Source organism: Camelus bactrianus, chromosome 26 (genome assembly GCF_048773025.1).
Source record: "Camelus bactrianus isolate YW-2024 breed Bactrian camel chromosome 26, ASM4877302v1, whole genome shotgun sequence".
Classification (NCBI taxonomy): Eukaryota; Metazoa; Chordata; class Mammalia; order Artiodactyla; family Camelidae; genus Camelus; species Camelus bactrianus.
The window spans coordinates 29,939,051-29,964,089 of record NC_133564.1 but is presented as its reverse complement, the minus strand read 5'-3'; the positions used below and the strand labels follow the sequence as shown (position 1 = coordinate 29,964,089).

At 50.9% G+C, this 25,039-nt stretch overlaps 1 protein-coding gene and 1 non-coding gene across 5 annotated transcripts in view; both read left to right on the top strand.

Annotated features, from left to right (window-relative positions):
- Positions 1-375: 375 nt before the first annotated feature.
- On the top strand, positions 376-451 carry TRNAD-GUC (transfer RNA aspartic acid (anticodon GUC)). Its single transcript has one exon. It is a non-coding gene; the product is annotated as a tRNA-Asp (tRNA).
- A 5,127-nt stretch (positions 452-5,578) lies between these two features.
- FGFR1 (fibroblast growth factor receptor 1) overlaps positions 5,579-25,039 on the top strand; it is a 46,078-nt gene continuing 26,617 nt past the window's right edge. For all 4 annotated transcript variants that reach the window (XM_074353564.1, XM_074353563.1, XM_074353562.1 and 1 more), the window contains exons 1-2: positions 5,579-5,711; positions 13,279-13,457. In XM_074353564.1, coding sequence (XP_074209665.1) covers positions 13,367-13,457 — 91 coding nt within the window. In that variant the 5' untranslated portion in view covers positions 5,579-5,711; positions 13,279-13,366. The remainder of the gene's footprint in view (positions 5,712-13,278; positions 13,458-25,039) is intronic.

Genomic DNA, 25,039 nt, shown 5'->3' with positions numbered 1-25,039 from the left:
CTTTGCATTTACAGATGTACCATGATTTATTTCACCCGGTCCCCTGTGGAAGAGTCCGGTGGTGAATTAGTACATTGTTGTCAGTGTTCTGCAGCCACAAGGCTGCAATGATTATCATTGTATATATATATATATGTATTTTATACATAGTCTTTCTACATGTATGCAAGGACATCTGTATATTAATTCCTAGAAGAAGAATTGTTAGGTCAAAGAGTATGTAAAGTATATACTTATTAAATGTTGATAAATATGACATGGCCCCCAAGGGTAACCAATCAGCACTCCTGCCAACAAGGGTTTGGGGTGCCCATTTCCCCACACCCTCACCAACACCTTTATCTTCCCAGCTTTTAAAATGCACAGCTAGGGGGTGGGGGTATAGCTTAGTGGTAGAGCACCTATGTGCTCGTCATGCACGAGGACCTGGGTTCAATCCCCAATGCCTCCATTAAGGGAAAAATTAAAATTTTTTTAAATAATAAAATGCATATCTATCTTTCCTAACCTACCTGGGAGAACACTATTTTTAAATTCTCTTCCTCTCTGACCTCATCCATCCCGATATCACCAAAAGTTCTTAACAACCCAGGAGGGGTCATCTGCAACTTTGTTTGCATATCCCTGGATGGAATCCATTTCAAAGTGGAACTCTTGAGGCTCCCAGTCTAACCCTGCAACTTTGATCTCTGTCCCTGGGCAGGGCAGAAGCCTCAGGAACGGGGGGTTCTCTACTCCTGGGGAGTCCTCAGAAATGCAAATTGTCCACTGTTGGGCCACTGTCTCCTCTGTCACCTCTCCAGCCCCCTGCACCGTGCTTTGGATGGGCAGCTTTTACTGGGCAAGTGAGGGTTTGTGAGTCCGGGTCAGAAAAAGGGGAGAGTTTAGGGAGCTCTGAAGAAGAGCAGAGGACGAAAGGCCAGCCAGTTTGCTGTCAGTGTCCTGAAAGGAGTCTGAAACCTAGACCAGGGACCATGGCTGTTGTGACTGCCAAGATTTTATAAGCCACGTTTACTTCTCCACGCGTGTTCATGTTATTTTTCTTCTTGTTTCGCAGTTAGATCTGTAAGAAAGAGGGCTGCTTATCTTTAACGGTTCAACAAGGAAGGGGGAGATTTGTGGGAAAAATATATCCTTTCCTGTAGATACCAGGGGATAGAGAATCTGAGCATGGTGATGACTGACGGCAACACCACAAAGATACCTGGAGAAAAAAGACTCCAAAAGGGGTGTTCCTGGGCTAAAATATAAGAACAGGGCACTTACTGAGCACTTACTCCATGCCAAGCAGTGGGTTCATCTCTTCAGTGCAAGATAATACGGAAGCTTCAACACCCCCGCACGTTCTCTCCAGTCTTGCCTTCCTCAATTATCCTGGAGGAGTTTGTGGAGTTTCACATGCTGTCAGTTTTCACGATTCTTGGGCACTACTCCCCTGAGTCGTCTCCTCTCCTGATGCCTTCTCCCCAAACACCCTGCAGGTGCCCCTGGTCTCCCCCCCGCAAGACTGTCAGCTCCCAGAGGCTGCAGCCTCGTCTCTTTCATCTTGGGGTCCACGCTGCCCGGCACAGTGTCTGCCCCACGAGCCATGTCCCCTGCCTCCCGCCCCAGTGCTCGATGAGTCAGTGTTGCACTAGGGCCAGAGGAGGTGCGCTACCACTCCCGCCAGCTCCCTGTCCCACCCCCAGTTGGTAGGAGAGAGTGAAATGTTATTTACAGAAACACCAAGCCAAACAAGACCCTCCCTCCCCCCTGATAGGCTGAAGCTGTGCTGAGAACAGCCAGGGGTCACCAAATGGCAGCCAGATGGTGACTGCCACTCCCTAACTCCAGGGGCCTGGGGCAAAAGGCCCACCTGCTCCCAGGGACCTGGGAACCTCCACTCTGGAGGGAGAAACCCAGGCAGTTCCCTCCTCCTGAGTTCCCCGACCTGCCCCCTGCAGCCAGTCCTCAGTGCCTAGCCTCTGGTGATCCCCACCAGCCTGAGGGACCCCCACAGCAGGCTGGAGCAGCCTTCTGGCCCACCCTTGCCCCAGATGCTTGCCTCCCCCCACTTTTCCCACAACGAAGAGGTGTTAACCCGGCAGGACCAACCCAGGGTAGTGAGGGGCGCTCATTCCTGTTAGGAACAGCTGAGCCCCAAAATAACCTAACTCAGATGGAGCAGGGGAGCCCTGGGAGAGGAGGGCAGCCTTCTCCGTGGAAGAATGCTGAGGGACCTGGAGGAAGAGGGAAGGGATTTTCTGCAGTGTTCCCAAACAAAGAGACCCGATCTTTGGGGAGAGTTCTGTTTCCCTGGGTTTCATTCAGCACCACTCCCCTCCTCACTCAGACGCGCGGGAGGCGACAGGCCCCCAGCTGGTTATCAGGTCCTCGAGCCGTGAGGGCCTTTGTCCCCCTCAGACATCTAGCTGGCAGGGCAAGGGGCCTACACATCGTCCCTGACCCTCCCAGCGCTTTGTTATCTCAGAGGGCAGATCACATTTCTGGGTGGAGAGGCAAGGTGCCAGGACGGAGGCAGGACGGAGCAGGACGGAGGCAGCAGAGTGGCTGTCTGACCCCCTCGGCCTGGAGCGGCTCATGGTTGCCCTGGGGAGGCTCTCCCTCCACTGGCCCGGGGCCTGTCCTGAAGTGGATGGTCTGCATTTCAGGAGGAGGGAGCGGAGAGCAGCACAGAAGGGGAGCTGGGCTGGGAGGAGAGAAGCCGCGAGCTCTCAGTGGAGAAGGCCTGTCTGTGGTCTGTGGACGGCCCTTTCCTTCCCTGGGTTTCTCACCTTCTCTGTGGCGCTGTCTTTGGCTGTTTCCCTGAGACCAGGGGGAGAGAGAACTCACAAGTTGACCACTGGCTCTCGTTCTGGTTTCTTGCTACATCTACAGAGAAAGTCGTTCGGTACCAGGTCAATGCCACTGGACGCCAAATAGACAGGCATTGAGATCCCATTGTTTTTCTGCTTAAATCCAGGACATGTTCTTCAGCCTCGTCTTTTGGGTTCAAGATACTCCTAAAATGCTTCCAAATCAAAAGGCAAAGGGGCTGGATTTAAAACAAACAAACACAAAAATCCTATTCTGAAGAATCAGAGAGAGGAATGGTGAACTATTCTCTTCCAGTCACAAAGTGGGAAAACAGTTGGGTGTTAACATTAAATGCTGGACTGTCCATGGCTTGTCATCCCAGCCATATCCCCTCGAATTGTATTTCTCTTAGGTTTGAAACCAAGTCCACCAACAAGAAGCATGATGGAACACCTCCTGAGTGGACCCCTGAGCTGGGTCAGATCCACAGATGCGATCCTGGCCTCCTGGCCCTAGGACAGTTTAGGAGCTGGTTACCGAGAAAAGGTGAAAATGACAACTAACAAAGTTAAGTATCAAATCAGTGGGATAGACCAGAAGGTCAGTAGGGGCCCCAGGCACTGGGAGAGCTGGGATTGGCTGGGAAGGCCCCTCCAAGAGGGGGAGAGGTGCGAGTTTGGCCTCCTTACAGGCCTGGAATGAGCATTATTTAAAATGAAGGCGGCCTATGGCTGGGCAGCTTATATGAAAGGTTAAATAGAGTTTCATCAGGAGCTGAGGGGTTGAAAGATGAAGGGACAGGCTCATAGGGGAATTAACCCTATAAGCAATGACTGAAGCTCATTTATTCCACAAATATGTGAGTCCCTGCTTTTTATTTCATTTCAAATTTTTCATTCATTCACATATATGTATTTATTTACTCTTCAGTCAATAAACATTTATTGAGCTCCTACTATGTACATGACACTACTATGTGGTGTCACTATTCTTTTACCTGCTAGTCAGATAAAGAAATAACTTGGAGATCCTTTTCTTAAATTGGTTTTTGAGCTTCCACGACCTCGTAGGTTTAAGTAGGGTGAGGATCGGGGAGCAGGTGCTACTGTGAACATACACAGCAACTTTATTTATACCAAAAAGTAACACTTTTGGTGCACTGACGTCTGTTATTTTATTTGATTCTGGTGACAACCTTGTGAGGGAGTCCCAACCAACTGGCGGGAAATGTGTAAACAAGTCGTAATTTTCTTCAGATATATGACTTGTCTAATATCACACAGTATATAAGTAAAGGACCAGAATGGTGGTATCTTTCATACTGAGGGTGGCATACTTCTCAACCTACTGGTGGTCTCCAACCTGGCACCATGCGTGCTGGAGAAAAAAAATAGACTCTTTGCTCCTTCCTGGGACAGCCTGATTCCTTAAGTCTGAGCAGGTCCAAAAATTTGTATCTTTCAGAAGTTCCCCAGAGGGAACCACTAAATTATACCTCTCTGCGGGAGGACCAGGGGAAAGGGCATTTTAGCCACTTTTTCTTGGGTTCCAGAGAGTACTGGCGTGTGAGCTGGATGGGCTCTGATTAATTTCCAAACCAATAGCACCTCCCAACTTCTCTTGCTCCCTTGTTGCTTCCAGAACCTTCCCTGATGGCTGAAGGCTTCTGGAGGCCAAGAACGGTGCTGTAGAATTTACAAGACCAAGCTCCCGCAGGACCACAAAACCCGGACTGTTTGGCTGGGAGAAGTGAGATGGAAGAGAAGGGTCTCAGGAGGAGAATAAATACAGCTTCTCATGAATAAAAACAGCTTGGATTTATTGAGTAACTATGTACCAGGCCCTCATTTAATTCTCAACTCTATATGGAAAGTATTATTAGCTCCCTTTTACAGATGAGAAAACTGAGATGTAAAGAGAGAACATCGTTTCCCCGAGGCAGAGAGTCAGACTCCAAAGCCCGTGCTACCATGGGCAACCCCAGGACACAGCGTCTCCCCACCTCACCCCCAGTTGCTCATCTGTCCCCGCCCGAAATTCGGGCGCCCCTCTGGGGGTGCTCAGATGGGAGACATGCGCGCCAGAGGAGGTCAGGCCGCAGAAAAGGAGCAGCGGAGCGCGGGGCCGCTCAGCCCGCTCCCTCTTCTCGGGGGCCGCAGCTCGGGAACTACAAGGCCCAGCAGGCAGCTGCAGGGGGAGGAGGAGGAGGTGGGACCAGCGCGGGCTGGGAGTGAGAGAGCAAGCCCTCGCGCCTCGCCGGCGCACAGCGCTCGGAGCGCTCCTGCGGGCACTGGTGCGGCGGCCTCGGCAGCGGGCGACGGCGAGCGGGAGTGCGAACTCTGGTCCAGCCGCAGCGCGAGAAGGAGCCCGGGCTGTGCCCGGAGCTGGGCGGCGACGTCCGGACCGGACCGACACTCAGCTTAGCGCATTGCGGCGACCTCGCCTTCCCTGGCCGTGAGCGCGCGCCGCAGCTGGAAGAGCGGCGGAGCCCGAGGACTTTTCTCCGGTCCGAGGGGCGCCCCGCGGGGCGCACGGGACCAGTGAGGCAGTCGGGCACGCCTCGGCGCCGGGGCCCCCGCGGGGCCATGGAGCCCGGTCTGCCAGAAGCGTGAGGGCCGCCGCCCGGTGCTGGAGAGGGGGGCCACCGAGTCTGGAGACCCCGGGCGGCGGACAGGAGCCCTCCCACCCGCCCCGCCTCCGGGGCACCAGCTTCGGCTCCATTGTTCCCGCCCGGGCTGGAGGCGCCGAGCCCCGAGCGCCACCGGGAGTCGAGCGCCGGCCGCGGGGCTGTCGCGGCCCCGCCAGGACCCGAGCGGAGCCCGGGGGCGGCGGGCCGGAGCCGGGGGCACGGGCGCTCGCCCGCCCGCACGAGCCACGGCGGACTCTCCAGAGGCGGAACCGCAGCGCCGAGTGAGGTAAGAGCCGCGGCGGCCCCAGATCCGGGGCGGGTTCGGCGTCCCGAGCGGCCCCCGGCGCCCGAGCCTCCCGGCTGCGCGCTCTCCCTGCAGCAGCCCGGTCGGGTCCGGCGCCTCCCTCCGCTCGTTACACGCCCCCCCCCCCCACCTCCGACTCCCTCCCCAGCGCTCGGCGCCCCCCTTTTGTCTCCCCTCCCTTCCCTCCGCTCGCGTCGCCTTCTGCGCCCCCTCCCCGCGCTTGTCCCGCCGCTCCTCCTGCCGCCCAACTTTTCCGCCAACTCGCGCCGGGGAGCTGGCGAGGCGGCGGCGGCTCGGCGGTGAGTCCTGGGAGGGCCGGGGCCGGGGCCGAGGCGGTGGCGGCCCTCGGTTTCCTGGGACTGGGGAGGCAGGCGGGAGCGGGCAGTGAGATGGGGTTGTGTGTGTGTGTATGCGTGTGTTGCATTCCACTCCTCTTTTTAGTCCACTCGTGGGGACTCAGCCCAATCCAGCAGGTAGCTTCGGGTGGAACGTTAAAATCCCGGGGTGTTTCTAAGCCCTTTTCCACCTCTGGGAAAATCTGGAGTCGCGTTTACGGGTGGGAGGGAGGCTGGGGGCCTGAAGAGGGAAGGAAGTGGAGGGGTAGGTTAGCTTCGCTTCGAATAGGTTTTAAGGAGGTGTCGTCACCAAATGGCTGAATCTGCTTTAGTGGAGAGCGAGAAAGAAATTCCCTTTTCCAGAGGCGGTTATCTTCTACTTAGTCCATCTCTGAAAGGGTCGGAAGTTTGGGGAAGGGGAGGGCGCCCAGCGGGTGATGTTAAGCCCCATTATGGGGTCGGGGGGGAGGGGAATGTTCAATTCCAAGCGGGTTCTGGGAGGTGGGGGAAGGGATGAGGGTTTTGTCCGGTGCGGTTCACTCAGGAGCGATGCATGTTGCTTCTCTGGCCCAGAACCCTCTGCCCTCGCTCCCCTTTCCCGTTATGTTTGTGGTTGGGAGAAGAGGGGCTGGCACCCTCATTTGCAGAGGAATTTATTGACGTTGTGGATGGAGTTCATTTAACACATATCCTTTGAAGGCAGCCAGACGCCTTTGGGGTTGGGGGGGGGGAGCGGTGAAGCCTGCTTCTCCTTTCTGGGCCCAGAAGCTTTAGCCCTTTTAAAAGTTTCTGCGGTGTCTTTCTCCCCCAACACTTTCCCCCCTATTTTCCAGATGTAGCCGCCGCATCTGGTTCCGCTTCACCCCACCAGAGTACACCGCAGCCACATTAGCTCTTCTCCCTTCCCCCTCCCCCAGATTAAAGCTGAGATCCTTCAACTTGTCCTTACCACCTCGCTCTTTAAAATTTCTCAAGACTTAGGGATGAGACCTGGGGATTTGGGGAGAAAAGAAGTTACCCTGGATCCCAGGTTCTTAAGGATCTGATGATGGTGGTGCTTTCTGGCTTGTGGAGAAAAGAGGCGTCATAGGAATTGGGGTCAAGGTTTTAGGCAATAGCACATCTGCTAGAGGTGGCCTCTTTGGCCATCGGTCTGACCCGGAACTGGCCCTGACGGACGTTTCTGGAACCAAAGCATTGCTTTTTCGTCCCTTCAGTTACAGCTGGAGCAGCGGGAGCGTCTGACCCTGTCCGGAGCCCGCGCCAGGTCTCCGGCGGTGGCAGTGGCGTCACACGTCCCTTTTCCACCCTCCCTGGAGCGAGCTCGGGGCGCAGCAGCCAGGGGCGAGGGAGGGGGGCCCTGGGGCTGGCCTTCCCTGGGTGTTTTTAAGGGGTTCTTTGGGCTGCAGCTCCCGGAAACTTAAGTGGGGCATTTTACCATGTCAATACTGGGGACAGGTTTGAAAGGGGTTGGATTGTTGAGGGTTTTTTGGTTCTACCCTTTGAGGTAGGAAAGCACCTTCTGCTTCCAAAGTTGCGGGAGGGTGGGGATAGTTGGTCTCTCACCCTCTCCTTCCCAGCCTCTTTCAAATTGAAAACACTTCTCTGGTTTCCTTCTTTGGGCGGTAGTTTGGAGGCTGTAATGAAATCGCACTTTCTCTAGACATGGTAATTAAGGTGACTGTTTCCTCCACAGATGTGCCCTGCCCTTTGCACCTCCGGCCCAGGGCTTTTTTTGGAATCCCATCTAAATTGTAGAACCTTAGCCTTGAGACGGTTGAGCAGAAGTGGCCATTTCCCACTTTGGCCCAGGCTCCCAGTTTCCTCTCTGAGGCTTGTTTAAAAGCTAAGTAGCAGGGCCCCGGGGGACGTGCCTCTGTCTGGCTAATTACCCCCAAGCCTGGGTCAGCTCCCTTCCTTCCAGTGACCGGGGGAGAGCCACTGTGGAGGACCTAGCGACCTTACTGACTGTCTGTCCTCTTGGCCTGTCTCCCTAATGGCTTGTTTACATATTTCCCCCCAGTTGATCGGGAGAGGCTCCAAGGCTGCCACTGACACCCGGAGGAGCGCTGGGTGTTTGGGGACAGGGAGGCTGCGGGGGCCTGGCTCCAGCTGGGATGCCTGTGTACTGCATCGGTGACGAGCTCCTTGAAATATCTGTTGCATTTACTCTTAGTCATAGCTGGGTGTCAGCTTTTTAATGAGGGCCATCCGGGGCGGGGAGCCACTTGGACGGTGTGCTTTCATTGCCTGTGCTCTGACCATGCCCGTAGAAATGCCCATATTGGAGGCAGTTTCACAAATGGGATGTGGGCCAGAGTGGGCACATTTCCTTTGGCTCCAAAGTAGGCAGTCTTGGGTGCTTCTTTTCCTTGGCTCCTCGCCATAGAGGATGTGAGAAAGTTCCGTGAGGCACCCTCAGAATAGCAAGGGAAGCAAACCTCGGGATGAGATGGAGAAGGAATATGGCGGATGCTACGGCCCTACCCATCTTGAGGGGGAGAGGATTGGAACATCCCCAGGCACCCCTAAGCCTGATCCAGCTTTATTCCTGGTGGACCCCAGAGGCCAGGAAAACTGAGTTGAGCATTGAGTAGGTAGACCAAAAAAAGGCCATGGGTTTGCTTTTTGTTGTCTGCTTTTTGTTTGTTTTGGATGTTGACCTGAAACAAGACTCTTCAAAGAGGAAATGTGCTCCTCAGAGCTTGGGGTTGGAGCAGCCTCTGACCGTTTTCTTCTTGCCTCCATGTTTTAAGTCTCTCATCAAAATGGCTGTTAGTTCAGGGCTAGGAAAGTTTGTGCCTGTTGCTCCTGGAGGAAGAGGAGGTAGAGAGAAGTGATTCAAACATCTTGCTCTGGAAGGGCCTCGCATCACTTGAGATGAGTTTAATTTCCACTTGGGAAATACGTCCTGCCTTTGTCTTCCCAAGAGTTTTGTGCAAGGTCTGAGCCAACCAGGGGCTGGTAGGAGTCCAGACATAGAAGATTTAGAGAAGATTCTGGTGTTTCCAGAGAGGATTAAAAACCAGACTTGGGCCAGGATATTTGCTTTTCCCCCTAAGGCCGCATCTCCCTTAAACAGAAATTCTCTCCTCACCACCTCTCCCTGCTTGCAATGAAAGAAGCTATGTTTGGGTTCCAAGTAAAGAGCCCTTGCCTGGGTGAACACCTCCAAGAATATGGTGGTGGTCCACTGGCCCATCCTGTTTTCAGTAGCGAGGATGCCTGGATTATGGTGGAGCAGTTAACTGTTTCACTTATTATCACTCAATTTTTATATACCTCACTCCCGAGGACATTTGGGCACATTTTTACAGGGACTCAAAAATTTTAAATTAGCATTTCCCTTGGACCAACTAGAATTTTGGAAGCTGAGCCGCATACATTTTTTTTTTTCCTTCAGATTTTTGTTAAGTACTTGCCCTTACTCTCAACAGTGAGTAGAGAATGCTCACTTTGGAGAAAGGCGACCATTCCTGTTAAAAAGTTTTATTCCTGTCTAACGGGATTAAAGTTTTGGCATTACTTCTTCACTGCTCAGGAATCAAGATGTTTAGAAAAAGTCCGGGTTGGTACGCTTTCAAATAGAGTTTGGCTAGCTAACAGGGAGTGCGTGATGGTTTTCTCCAGTGTTGTCAACTTCTTTTCTGAAAGCGTTTCTGTATCAGAATCCTATATAGAGATAATATATATAGAGAGAGAGTATAGTCCTTGCTCTTAAGGAGCTTGTGACCCCGTGGTGTTTTGGGAAATTTAGAGGATCCTCAGAAGACCCAACATCCTGTAAAATGTCATACAAGCCACATGGAGTCTCAGATTCTCTAGGAGCTGCGTTTGAAATTAAAAGGGAACAGGTAGACACCTGCACCCCAATGTTCATAGCAGCACTATTAACAATAACCAAGACATGGAAACAGCCTAAATGTCCATCAGCAGATGACTGGATAAAGAAGATGTGGTATATTTATACAATGAAATACTATTCAGCCATAAAAACGACAACTTAACATCATTTGCAGCAACATGGATGTTCCTGGAGAATGTCATTTTAAGTGAAGTAAGCCAGAAAGAGAAAGAAAAATACCACATGAGATTGCTCATATGTGGAATCTGGGGGGAAAAAAAAACATAAATATAAAAGGGAACAGGTGATATTCATTTTCATTAATTACTTTGTTTTGATTTTAATCATATATTTGATTTAGCCCCATATATGCGAAATATTATCATTAGAACATGAAATCGGTCTAAAAAATTATTGGAAGACTTTATATTCTTGCAGGTATTTTTCCTTTCTAGTGTATCCCAGCTCGCACTAGCCACGTTTTAAGTGCTCAGTAGCCTCGAGTGGCCATCGTGTGGGACAGCCAGGTCTAGAGACTAGGGTGTGAAGGCGGATAATGAGAAATGCCTCTGTAAAGGAAGGAGGTTCATGTCTTCCTGTGCCAAGTACTAAAGCCTCCTGAGAGTACTACCAAGAAGTAACTCGAAGCACAATATTTATATATAATTCCTTACATTTGATTAGTGCTTTCGAGACGAGAGAGCAGGTACTGTCACCCACGCTGCCCATTTGATGCTCATAACCCCAGGGGATATAGGCAAGGCAACCATTTTAGGTCCTTCTGAGGACAAGTGGGAAAACTGAGATATCATGTGTCCCCCATCTCCCGCCGTTCCCCAGTGAGGACCTCTGCACCCAGAGGGGAAGCCAGGCTGCCAATCCCAGGAGATGTGACTGATGCCGGGAGCCTGATGGAGCCAGCTGCTGTGTGCACCTGCAAGGCTACAGGTCACATCTGTCAAGCAGTGAAGGAAGGGGACTGTTCCTAAGGGATCTGAAGAATTCATTAATTAGTAGAATGGGAAGGAGGTGGCAGTCCCAGGGGTCCTAGCCAGTGAGTATGTGGACTAGGGGTTCATGTCACTGTGTTTCCTGCAATGGGGTGTGTACCCACTTGCTGCTCATACCAGGAGCGGGTGCCCGGGGGCTGGGTTTTCTGACCATTGTTTGTCTTACAGATGTGGGACTGAGGGCCCAGAGGGGAAAGAGAGGAAGAGACTTTTGCAGGGAAGCTGCCAGATTAGTTTGAAGTGCATTAATCTCAGAGCTGAAAGAGGTCAGCCGGCAGTGAGACCATACCTGGGAGGAGGTGGGCGGGCTTTTCAGGGGCCTCAGGGGCCTCAGGGGCCACAGTGGCCGAGTGCTGGTGGAAGCTGCCTGTCTGCCTGGGCGAACAAGCTTCATCCTCTAAGGATGATAATACCACCCTTTCTCGTTGGACACTAAAAATTCATTCATGACTCTGGCTGCTCCTGTTGGGCTTAGGTTCTAAGTCAGGTGTCGCTTTCTGCCTGCATCTGTTTGGTGTATCCTTGGGAGGAGATGAGATGTGGAATGTGGGTTAGGAGGATGTCCTCTGGCAAGCATTGCGTCTGTCCCCAGCCAGAGATCCTGCCCCATCCTGTGTCCTACATGGTACATCGTGAGCTGCTCCCAAGGGTTTTTCTCTCAAGCAAAGGAATTGAGAATCAAGGCTCACCTGTCACCAGAGTTGCCTCAGATCTGTCCTTATCTATGTGGTTTCCTTGTGGCACAGACACGCCCTTTGGAGGAAATGAGTTCACATCCCACAGAGCTAGGTTTGATCAACCCCTTCATTGCTTCCACCCTGGCCTCCAGCATCGGAAGGCCCAGGTGATGGAGCCACAGGGCTGCTGCTTCCTCGCTGCACGTCCTTGGGCAGAGCACTCAGCCTCTTTGAGTCTCAGTTTCCCTACTGCTTAAAGGGCCAGAAAAATGCCTATCCTGCCCCCAATAAGTTTATAGCAAGGAAGAAACGAAGTTTGACTAGTCCATGCTCGGCACATAGTAGGTCTTCAGTAAATCGTTGATCAATTATGTCTCGTCTAGTCCCTTTCCTAAATTTAGAAAAATGGGAGAGAAGTGTTTACTTCTCCTTTGATTTGAAGTTCTTTTTTTTTTTTTAATGTTAGGAAAGCCTTGGGAGGGAGCTAGCGGCGGTGCCTGCGTCTTCCCACCGGCAGGGTCTTCCCACTGGCAGGGGCCGGTGAGCGTAGCCAGGAACCCGGGGCTTTTCGGCCGGCCGGGACTGACTGACTCACTCACTCACGAGGGGCCCTGTCTGGCTGGGGGGGTGGGGGGAGGCCGGGCCGAGCACCACATTAGGGCATGTTCCGGGGAAGTGGATTCTCTGAATAACTTGGATGGTTCCCTGGTGTATTTAGGACAAAAGCCACCTGGGAGACGGAGGCGGTCACCCCGACTGGAGCCCAAACGGCGCCCAGAAAGTCTCATCACTTGGTACATGCTGAGCAGCAAAGATCTGTGGTTCCCAGAGACCCTGGAGGGTTGTTTTAAATGTTACTAGTCAGGGTCTGAGAAGGATCAAGGGCTGCAGTCTGTGCTCTCCCCCACCCCCCACCGCCCCGGGCGGGCGTGGGCCACCTCTGAGTCAGGGCTCGTGGGAGCCCTCCTTCCTCAGTGCGACCTTTCCCCACTTCTGGATTCATTTCTGTTGGACAGTCCGCCGTCACCTCTCAGCATCGGGGAGGACTGGGTCCGCCTCACGGTTCCACACTCGGAGATCCTTTTTAAGCAGTTGGTGAGACTTGTGTTTGGTAGAACCAGAGGTCCCTGGGAGGCATCCGGATTTAGAGACGAAAAGAATCTTGGAGATGGCTTATTTCAGCTTCCTCATCACACGGGTCCAGGGAGGGTCCGCATCTCGCCCGGTTCCCATTCCCTGGTTTGGGGCTTATTCCATAAGCTTCATCTCTCTCTGTATCCCTCACTGAATGGTTGGGGTGCCCTAGAGGGGGTGAAGTCTTCTCCTGGGGGAGTCATCTGCCCACCCACGTCTCCTAGGGGACTTTCCTGAGGCTGTTCATTTTAGCAGCACAAATGATCTTGGGGCTCATGCCTCGGGAATCTCTGTGACGATTTTCCCAACAAAGGAAACAGTCCCCACTCAGTAAATAGTTGTAGGACTGAATTAACTTACTCCTTTGTCTAATTAAGGCTGATAACCTCAAATTCAGCACTAGGGCAGGACCACAGTTCCCTTCTTTGTTGCCTGAAGGAGTAAGTTATCCTAACTTAGGGTGGCTCTGTGACACGCTTTACCTCTTTCTCTCTGGGCTCCCCACCCCCATGCAGACCCTCCTCACTTCTTGGGTTTTTCTCTCCCCAGGGTCAACTTGCACAGGAGAATCAAGCCCACGGCGGAGTCTCCATGGAGATGTGGAGCCTTGTCCCCGACCTCTAACTGCAGAACTGGGATGTGGAGCTGGAAGTGCCTCCTCCTCTGGGCTGTGCTGGTCACAGCCACGCTCTGCACGGCCAGGCCGGCCCCGACCTTGCCTGAACAAGGTAAGGGCCCGGGCTGCGGGTCAGCCTGGGCTCCACGCCCTCGGAAACAGGGTGGTCTGTGGTCCAGGTCAAACGTGATGTGGCCGACTGGGAAGGCTCCAATCCACGTGGAGCAGAGGGCTCCTGGCCTGGAGGAGAGACTCCCAGGTTCCTTGGGCTGCTTGAGGCCTGGCCATAAACGTCACCAGCTTCATCAGAGGTTGGGTCATGGAGGACACCCATCTGCCAGGAGTGACACAGCCAGGGTGGTTTATACTTTTCTCCTCCTGAAAAAAAGAAAGTCTGATTGGGACCCGAGGGCCAGCTCCCTAACCTGGATGATGTATGAGACGGGGTTGGGTGATGCAGTGGGGAGTGAGTGACCTATGGACTCGAGTTTTGAACGTGAATCGGGTTACAGGGGACGTGGAGGGATGTGGGAGCTCCGTAAAGACCTCTGGCTTCTAGAAGATTATTCCAGACTCACATCTGTGAGGGGCAGATCTCGTGGCCACATGCCCCCCATTGTGTCTTTGTTGACGGAGTCTCATAGGCTGTTTGGAGGCCTGATGAGAGGTTTGCTTTGGGTATGTATTGCTGGAGGAAATGGAAGAGATGGAGAACTGGGGAGCATTATTGGCCGTGGGAGCTGGGAGGGGCCTGCAGTTTATTGGAAATTCGGAGCAATTATTAGTAACAGGAAGGACTCTGCCCATCCCCACCACCCCCCACTCATGGGATTTTCTGGAGTTGGAAAAATAACTTCATGGAGATTACAGGTACAGCACACCTGCTGGCTTTCGAAGGTCTTTAAGAACTAATATTTGGGCATTTCTGCTGCCAAAGGGTAGTGTGACTTGTGACTCAGTGGCTGATGACATAAACAGAGGAGGTAGGCAGGCAGTGGGTAGGGGGCTCAGGTGTGCAGGTGATGTAGTGGCTGCATTTAAAGGGCCATCAGCCTCACTGCCAGGACGTGTTTGAATGACGAATGAGGAGTGCGAATTTTTGTCCACTTGAATGGTGGTGGAGAAGGAGGAGGGAAGGGTGTGTGGACCCTCTAGAATGTGCACTGGCTGGAGCAGGCAGATGCATGTGGCATTCCGTGACAGAACTGAAGGCAAGGCCTGACCTAGAAGTTGATGAAGACCAGAGTAGGAGGGAGCATCTCTGCCCTCAGGGAGTTCACCATCAGGTAGAGGGTGACAAGTACCGGGGCAACTAAATACAAAGTAGACTGTGTTTAAACCACACAGCAGAATTATAACACAGTGCAGTGGGAATGCCAAGGAAGAGGGCATCTGAGATGGTCTAGAGGGATGGGTAGGGGACTGAAAGGGAAATGGAGGGTGTTCCAGGTGGAACAGCATGAGCAAAGGTGCTGAGGCAGGATGTATAAGCTGTATAGAGAACCACCTCCCTGGTGAGCAGGGAGGAAGTAAAGCTTGGATTGAGTTAGTTAGCATATGCAAGACCTTAATGCCCTGCTCTGGAAAATGTGCTTAAATGGGGAGATACTGGGAGTCTTGAAAAGTTCTGAGCCGATAATGACATGATCCAGCTTTCAGATGTCCAGGCAGCTGAGTCTGGATGGATGGGAGGAGGAAGTCAGACGGACCTATGGGTGAATCATGCTCGGGACTTGCTTTGACAAATGACTCAAACACACTAAGCCTTAGTTTGCTTATCTTTAAAACAGGGACAGTGATGCCGGATTAAATGAGATAATCCAGATAAAGCACTTACAAGGGAAATGTTAGTAGTTATTACTGCCTCTACCACTGTTGCTAGACTGACGAGTCAGTTAACTGGTTGTTTTGAATGTCTAGCTTGAGAAAGAAAGGGTAGGGACTCGGGTAAAGGATGTAAAGGAAGGAAAAACGGCAGAGACGCCGTAGAAGTGGAATCTGTGGGGTTGAGTAGGTTGGATGTCAGCTCTGGGGGACCGATGAGAGCAGAGGGGAGTGAGTTCGGGTGGGAGGCTTGTGCGGACTGGATGCAGAAGCTTTGGGTCAGCCAGAGCGTAAGGCGGTGATGAATCCAAAAGCACGGAGCGCCTGGATGACGTTTGAGAATATGAATTTATGGTGGACCCTAAAGCACTTTTTTTTTTAAACTTTCTCTAACAATCCCTTTTGCAGCCCGAGAATGGAGGATGGAGAAAGGGAATAGTAGGTATTGGACTGGCGCACCTGTAAGCAGGAAGGGGGTGTCCAAGGGTCCAAGTGTAAGGCGTTGGGGGAGGAGATGGACATTGAAGCGCCTGGTTGTGCTTGTCTCTGTCCCGATGCACAACCAGGCCCTTCAAGAAGGGAGCTGAGGCAGTGATGGAGGGTGGAGCCAGGGGGCTGGAGGTCTTGCTGAGAACAAAGTACAGGTTCCAGGAAGGGGAAGGACTGGGCAGGAGAGGTGGAGGGGCTATTAGGCTCCGTGGCAATGAAGAGTGAAGTTAGACTACTATTTTTAAAAGCTCAACTTAATTGAGGTAGCATTTACATTCTACAAAGTGCACCAGTTTTCAGTGTACAGTTCGATGTGTTTTGATCAATGTAACGTCCCATGTAAGTACCACCCCAATCAAAATATGGAAGATTTCCATCCATCACCCCCAAAACCTCCCTCGCGCCCTTTGCCGCACTGGACTCAGGCTATCACCAATCTACTTCCCACCACTGTTGGTTAGTTCTGCCTATTCTAGAATTTCCCAGAATGGAATTACATGGTGAACGTGTCTCCATTCACCTGTTGGTGGCCCTTTGGGTTGTTAACACTTCAGGCTGTTATTACGAAAACTCCTGTGAACATTCGAGTACACATCTGTGGGTGTGAGTCTTCCCTGCACTGCCGTGGTTTTAATTTTGGCCCCATTTCTTACCGACTGTTGGCTCTTGGTGGGAAATTTCTCTCTGCGCCTCCATCAAATGTGCTGGTCATGAAAATCTCTCCTAAGGTCATTGCAAATATCAGATGCAAATGACAGAGTCAATGAGCCGTAAGTGGGAGTCCTGCGGGTCCCTTTGCCCACAAGGGGATGCTCTAGTCAGGAGCTTGTTTCCTGGATAGACCCAGAATGTCTTAGGATGCAGAGGTGGAAATCCACCGGACTTGGAGATCGAGTCCCAGGTCCCTGTTTGGTTGTCAGCCCCTCTGGTGGTTTGGTCTCTTCACATTGATGATTCCTTCTGAGCTCTGTGAGAGCAGAACTCAGGCCCCACCATCTTCAGAGAACTGCTGTGAAATCCGTCCTAAGGGAAAGTCTGTCTCCATCCTTTGTAAACTATAAGGTATCTCATAAATGTAAAGTATTCCCTGATTATTAAATAACAATGCTGCTGTTGTCCTCCAGAAAAGGCTACAATTTGGGTGTAAAAGGTTTGCCCAAAAGTTTGAAGCCAACCACCCAAAACCTCTATCACACTGACTGAGAGCTTTTCCCCTTTCGAAAGGCTTTGCTGTGTGTGTGAGTGTGTGAGTGTGTGAGTGTGTGAGTGTGTGTGTGTGTGTGTCTCGGGAGCCCCTCCCCCAGTCTGCAAATGCTCCTCGGGGAGTGGGGAGGGCCTGGAGTTCCTGGCTGTCCTTGGAAAGTTGATTTAATAAGGGTTCCAGGAAAACCAGCCTCCCTCCTTCCCTCCCTTCTCCTTCCCCTTCTCTAGTTTGGGATCTTAAAGAGGCTCCACTTGTTTCAAACCAGGCTTTGGGGCGGGGGTGGGGCAGAGGGTGTGGGTAGACTACCCCTTTAAAAAGATAAGCACCAGCTTGAAAGACACTTTGAGCTTGAAGAGGCTTGTTTCTGTGTATTTTTCTCTCTTTTAGACTGAGAGTTGGAGAAAAGCAAGTGGATGAATCCAAAACTGCTTGCAAGGCCACTTCTCATAATTGGGGGTGGGGGGTCCTGCCCCCCTTTTCAGCAGTAACCGGGGTTAAACCCCCCAGGCCCCATGGTGGAGGGCACCGTATGAGTCTTGCAGCCTCAAAATACTTGCCTACATGCTCAGAAACCTGCAACTAATAAACGATTTAATGGCTGGGGTTTTACAGCTCCTCCCACCTACCCAGATTTGAAGGAGTCTGGTGGCCGGTTGAAGGGGGAGAGGTTACACTTAATGGAAAAGCCGCACGTTTCCATTTCTGGCTGCGAGCCCCCTGGACGCCGGGTGCCACAAAGCAAGCCTTTGTCTCTGCATCCTGCAGAAACCTGGGCCCATGGGGGAGAGGCTGCAAGTGTGCCAGAGAAACTGCCCCAGCTTCAAGTTTAGTCCAGGGCCCTGGCTGCCCAAGGCACCCCCACAAGGTGGTCCTGCAGCTGTCTTTGGCCCCAAGGGGTAGGCATTGCAGCCTGGCTGCGGGGGGACCTCAGATAGGTACCAGAGGGCATCCCACCACGAGCCTTGCACAGGCTGTGATCCCACTGGCTGTGGCTGATTGGCGAGGCCAGGGGACCAGTGTCTGGAGGACCAGTGTCCTGTGGCTGCCCTGGGAACATGCAGGAAGGCTCCTCCATCACACCCGGTCCCCAGCATAATTTCTTCTTGTGCAAAGAACCTGTTTACTTCTAATTCACACTGAACATTTAAGAGAAGTTTCTTCACCCTCTGCCAGAAGGCGAGTGGAATTACACGGCGCAGAGACTGGTGTGGGGTGACCCCCTTGAGAAGCAGGGTGGAGGATTCTGGTCTGTGGGAATCTGCAGTGCGCTTGGCTGCCCAGTTTTCCCAGGGGATCTGCTCTGTGCCACATCCCAGAGAGAGGTGGCTCTGGAAGGGTGTGTTTGCAAGTGTTCCGGGAGCTGAGCTTTGCAGAGGGCGGGGGTAGGGAGGACCCAGCCTGTGAGAGCATGAGAGGGAGGAGGGCAGAGGCTCACGTGTCCGCTTGACCACGCTGGGTGAGTGCAGCAGAGCCACCCCAGGGCCGTGTTCTTGGCTCCGGCTCCCGCATTGCTACACCATTAGCTCCACCGATTTTCCACTCTGGCTTTGCCAGCCAGCTCCCCGAAGTCAGGGAGGAGGAATTTCTCAGGGAAGAACAAATGGCTGTCCAGAGCCCTGGCCGGGGTGGGGGAAGGGAGGGAGCCCAAACAAAGAATCAGGCTGGGATGCTGTCGCCCGTTCCTCCCCACCCCCCACCCCAGTTTCTGGGACCCCCTGTAGTCTGGGGTGAGCAGGAACTGGAGAGAGAGGGTCAGAGATGTCTTTGCGGGCCCGGCTGGGACACTTGCTCCTGGTCAGGCCGAAGCAGTGAGTGATGGCTTGTGTCTGGGGCGGTGATGGATGGCCCGGGGAGAAGTGAGTTCTGGGGAGTCATTATCCAGGAGGGCGAGGTCCAGGGTCAGAGAGCCTGACCGGCAGCTGCTCCCTGTTTTCACAGTGCCTTGTTCCTTGGAAGCCACTGGGGGCTCCAGCTCAGTCTATAGACACCACCTCTGCCTCTTCCCTCCCTGAAGCCTGGCCACGGGACAACTGTTTCCCTGCTGACCGGGAGGGAGAGTCCAGCTGCTCTGGCACTGCCGGTCTCCCAGATCCAGCCGCCCAGGCCTCCCTGCTCATTCTGGAGCAACGGCTCATCTGCAGACTTGTTGCAGGCATTCCCTTCTCTGCCTACCATCTCCCCTGCCGCAGCCCCCCTCCCCACATGATTCCCCTGAAAGTTAACTGCTCCACCTGGGCTCCTAAGGCCTGGAGTAAATCCCAAGCTGCTTCCTCTTAGGAGAAGCCTTCTGGAGTGTGGGCTGCTCCTGAACTTGGGGATTTGCTCTGACTCACAGCTGGTGACGGCCAAGTAGTGGGGACAATTGCCTGATGCCTCCAGGGTGGGCTGGGTGCCTCTTGGTGGTACCTTGTCCTGTTCTCAGTTCACATCGACTCTCCCCATCCCCTTGCTAGACGAAGTGCCCAGTGCCTTCATTTAAAGCCTTTCTCCTTGCAGACAGGGCTGCTGGGCACAGGGGTCTGCCCAGCTTGTTCCAAGCACTGAGAAAGTTGGCTGGAAACCCAGGGCTCCTTCCTGATCTCACATGTTGTGTGGTGGCCAAGCCTCCTGGGGCGGGTTGTGTAAAAGGAGGTGAATGCTGGGGCAGCGGGGCCCTGCCGTGTTTCCCAGGCCCTGGGTGTGTAGGCGCATTGAGCCCCAAGTGGGTGAGAGGGTCAGGGAGTTCAGCAGAGAGTGGACATTAGTGGTGATGCGCTTGGGCGGGGAAAGGGGTTCAGAACTGTCAACACTGAAGCTTCAAATACTTAATCAACCAAGAAAGTTGAATTTAGAGCTTAGGTTTTCCTCTGTGTCCTCCAGGATCGAAAACTAGCCTCTGGTTAATGGTCCCTTCATTTGTTTACTGATTTAGTTTTTTCTTTTCTTCTTTCCTTCCCTCTCTTCCATCCATCCATCCATCCATCCGGCCAAACAAGACTTCCTTTTTTCTGGTTGAATACAACGTACACATTCATACACAACCATTGTTTATTCCAGTCTCTTAGCTAGGATTTTCCATCCCTAACCTTTTCTCCTTTCACTGTTTGTAATTCTTGCTCTTAGGTTAAAGTCTAGCTTGGGTTTAGCTTAAGGTGTAGCTTAAGGGCCACCTCCCTCTTGAAGCCCTTCTCTGCCTCCAAGTTAATCACTCCTTTTCCCCCTTTCTGTGCAACTTTCAGTCCAGCACTTTACTTTCCCCTCCCTTACATTAGATGGAGTTTTTAACATGTGGCTGTTTCCTCCACTAGAGCAAAGTTCTGTGCAATCAAAAAGACAGCTTTAATTTGTTCTTTTAAAACATGCATATTTTGATACGTAATCTAGGTTTATTGTAGAAAATACAGACTTGTAAAGAGAAAAAGGAAAGCTCTTAACATTCCCTCTTCCCAAAATAATCACTATTAACAGCAACTATTTCTTTAGAGTCTTGTTCTTGCATTTAAAAATTGCATTTCAAAAATGGAATTTACACATTATGTACTGGTTTGTACCTTAAGTGGGTACTTACTGTCATGCAGAGATGTCTCCATCATGGTTAAATAACTGCATAGTATGCCACTGTATGGGTGTGCAAAATTTATGTACTCAGTCCTCTACTATTGGGCATTTAAGTTATTTTCAATAATTTGCACTTAAGTAACATACTTTTGCAAATAAAATTTGTCCAGGTGTTCATGTATCAAAGGATATTTATATTCTAGAAGTTTTGATTACATACTGCCCTAGAAAGGTAATACCAATAAAGGTCTTTTAAAATAATAATAAATATTATTTATTTCATCTGCACACTCCACATGCTTTACACATTTTTACGTCTTTACACTGATACCATGGCCATTGGTTTTATTCCCATAATCAGATGAGGAAACTGAGGTTCAAGGAGTTAAGTAATTTGCCTCAGGTCATCTAGTTGGTGAGAGGTGGGTGTGGGATTCAGGCTCAGGTAGGTCTGAATCCAGTATTTTTTTTTCCAGTGTATTATACTATGTCCCTGTTTCTCCCCCGAATTCAGGCAGACTAACACTGGAATTTAAACATGGCTGGGTCAGTCGCCTTTACCTCATAGGAATCAGGCTCCAGGTCCCTTTCTGGGATGGTACGTACGTGTGTGACTGGGGTAAGGGCAGCTGGAGACGCCTGCCTTGTGTCCTTCCTTGTGTGACACTCTGCTCTTGGCTGCGAGGTTGTGCATCGGTCATAGGTCTGTGAGCTGCCCTAATGAAAGAGGTTCCCTGGCTTAGAATAATCACTAGAACAAAAACCCCACTGGGGCTGCCTCTTCCACTGTAGCTGAGATCCACTGGGAGAAGGTCTGGCATCAGAGGTCTCTGAAGTGTCAGATGCCCCACCTGAGTTTTCCTTGTAGGTCACACTTATTCTAGAATATAGTCAGATTGCCGGGGCACAGAAACCCACCTAGATTGCTTCTACAGTGGTCCAGCAATGACTGATGGGTGGAAATAAGCATGTTAAAAGGTTCAACAAGCCTAGGGGAGGGCATAGCTCAGTGGTTGAGCGCATGCTTAGCACGCATGAGGTCCTGGGTTCAATCCCCAGTGTCTCCGTAAGAAAAAAATTAAAAATAAAAGGTTCAGGAAGCCTGAAGCATTAGCATTGTTTTGAGGCTACCAGTATGTATGTATGTATGTATGTGTCTATATATATATATAAAATACATATGTATATTTTAAAACATGAAGAAATACAAAAAAACAGTGGGGGAGGAGTCCTAAAATTTTGTTTTTCTTAGTGTTTACATTGAACAACTTAATGTTTTAAGCAAAAATATACATTACAATGTAGTTGGGCGAGTCACTGAATAATTATAGGATTTTAAAATATATATATTAATTTGTGGTATACTGTCTTGACGTGGGCCCCAGAAATGGAACACAGATTTATGGAGAGTTGTCTGGTAAATATTTTCTCAGTTTTGTCAGTAACTATCTGTGTAACCTTTGGGGAAAAAGCACGAAAATCCTTGGAGGCCGGGCTTGGATGGGAGGCCCGGGACAAATGCCACCCGCTACCCCAGCCTCGTCACGGTCAGGCCCCCAACCTGGCCAGTGTAACTCTTACTCCGTAGAGGTAAAAACAATGAGTGACTCATTGAAGAAGCGTCATCCAAAGACAACCTCAAATAAGGACATAAAACCCAAATTATGAGGACATCTGAAGCCACAGGAGAGGGTCAACTTGACCATCGTCTGTGGGCTGTGATGTGTGTGTATACAGACATTGTGAAGGCAGGGGTTTTGTTCTGATTTTTCATCACACCTTAGAGGAATGTCTGCTCCAAATCAGGTACTGATTAAGGCTTTTGGAATAAATGAATGCATGCATGAGCACACAGGGAAGTAACTGTCCCTTTTCTTTCCTTAAAGAGATACCTACGATTTCTAGTTTTTAAAAAAAAAGATAGAAATAAAATCCTTTTCAACAGAAAGATAAGGAAAATAGGTGAGAAATAGTTATCGCTGCCACGTAACAAATGCTTTGTACCACCTGGTGCAGTGGTGCTCATATTTTCCTAGCAGGGACATCACCCAGGTGAGCTTGTTAAAACCCGTCACCACTGTCCATCCCCAGAGTTCTGGACGCTGAAGCCAGGCCGAGCAGGGGAGTTCTATCAAGTTCCCAGAGGATGCGGATGCTGCCGGTCCGGGGACCACGCTTCGAGCATCTCTGATATCAATGACTTCTCACCCCCAAAAGTCTGTGAGGGAGATGTTGTTTCCATTGAATGGTTCATGAAACTGACTCAGAGAGGGCAAACAGGCAAACACCTGCCAAGTTTAAACAGCAAAAATACATGGCGGCGCTAGAGTTCGGACACAGGTCTACCTGACATCAGTGCCTAGGACTCTAACCTCTGTTCTGGAAAGACTGGGGAGGTGAGGCTGGCAGAAGTGGACTGAGTCCATTTGCCTGGAGGCATTGGGAGGGAGGAAGGACTAGGGCTAGAAAGTTGTCTAAAAGCTTTTTCTGGAAGGAAGGAGACCCTCTTCCTGGCCCGCCCTCCTCCTGCTTTGCTGGGGGCTTTAAGTCAATTATCACCGCCTTTGGAATGCTGATCACCTCTCCTGCCCTTGGAAGGGTCCTTTGGCATTCAGAAATCTCTGCCCCTTGATTGTCGAACTTCAGGGTTTACTTTTGGAATTAAGATTTATTTTCCTTGGGTTTTAGGAATTAGCTTTTGAACCTTAGAAGTGTCGGGCTCCTTCACTAACCTCCTGAATGAAGTTCTCCCCTTGGCATCCAAAACTTTCATTGATGTTATGTGAACCTCAAGACCATATTAAGTTCCAACCACTCAATTCTTTTCCATTGTGATTTTTATCAGCTTTAGCGGTAAACATTTATCTAAAATTAGAATGTTTCATATTTCAATTCTGTTTTGCTGTTAAGTGCAAAAGATTAAATGATTTTAAAACATGCGTAGAACAAACGCTATTTTATAGTCATATCTCCATTATTTCTCTGTATTTACACATATAGATAGGGACGTCTGGACTGATGATCACTTGTTTAATAAGAATAACTTCTAGCTACTTGGATTTGAAGTCATTATTCCTTTTTTTCTTTTTCTTTTTCTGGCTGGAATGTCATTAAAAAGTCATATATCACTTGTAAAGTAATTTTTAAGTTTTTTATTCTTTTAGAATAAAATCTGGTGTTTTAACTTCAGGGGGAAAAAGAAAACTTATATGCTTTCAGCAACTGTGAAGCCAGAGAGATCCCGGTTGGATCTCATTGTCCTCCCAGCCCTTCAACCCTACCCTGAAGCCCCTCAATGAAATGATTTGATCCCTACCCATCCCCCCAAAAAACCTGCATTAATGCCTGTACGCTGGAAGCAGCATTTGTTTTATAACGTTACCCCTTTCTCCTATCTTCAGACCCCCAGTCTGTTGTTTTTTTTTTAAGTGTAGTTGATTTGTAAAGTTTCCCAGTCCGTTTTTAACATTGATGTGCCTAGCCAATTCTGGGGCTTATCACGGGCATCAAAAAAGGACAGTGAATAAATCCTCCCAGAATCTGTGGGCTCCCAGCCTTCTGCCAGTCACAGCCTCTTAGCAACTCTGTATCCTCTGTTCTTCTTCATCAAAATAAAATTCCATTGTTTTAATGTGTAAAAGATGCGGAGGGATTCTTCTGGGGAGAATGTCTCTGGCCAGAGGTAAAAGATGGCGAGAGATGTTTGTTGAAGGTGCTGGTGGCCAGAACTCTGTGACCAAAGAGCATCCCCTCTTCTTTAAAGAAAGTGAACGCGAGGTCTCTTGGTCTCTCGCCGCCCCTCACACCAGAGAGAGCCCTGGGCTGGGGGGCAGGCAGGGCGGTGGGTGGTACTCAGCTCTGAAGGCCCAGTGGCACCGAGATGTGGGTTACAGCTGTAGGGGGCCTCGCGCTGGACCAGTCGGCCCTTCCATTTCTGTTGAGGACACAGAGGCCGAGTGAGGAGATGACGTGCCCAGGGTCACATGGTGAGCAGTGGGGCCAGTCACCCCCGCCATTTCTATGCAGATACTCTGCGGTTACAACCACCTGTGGCTCAAGCAAAGTTTGGGACTAAGTGGTTTTTCCAAGGATTTCAAGGCTCTCATCCCTTAGGACGCGCCGGAATGTGGACGTTGCCCAGAGTGGGAATCTCCCCCAGGAGCCCCATAGTTCAAGACCCCTCCGATTGTGTGAGTGAAGGGGTCCCCACTGCAGATGCTGCCCCCCCCCCCCACCTTGGTCCTGGCTGGTCTACCAGCTCTGTGCCTGACAGCCCTACCCGCTCAGGTAGCAAAATCCCTAAACCATGCTCTTTCAGCCTCTGAAAATAGTGCTGAACGCCCAAGTCTCACGGTGCGCGTGATGGGGAGAGAATGCCTATGTGGTCCCTGGGTCCTGGGAGTCCCCGCTCTCTGCCAATCTGTGGGATAGACCATTGGTTCCAGATTTTTACGTTTCATGGGTCACATTTCCCCCCGGTATTTTGGGTTGACAATTTACTTTGCCACTTAAGAACATTTTTTAAAAACCCAATGCTGTCATGTCCACTACCATTACCATTTTTATTTTTATTGTGGTAAAATATACATAATGTAAAATTCACCATTTTTAAGTGCACAGTTCTGTGGCATTAAGTACAT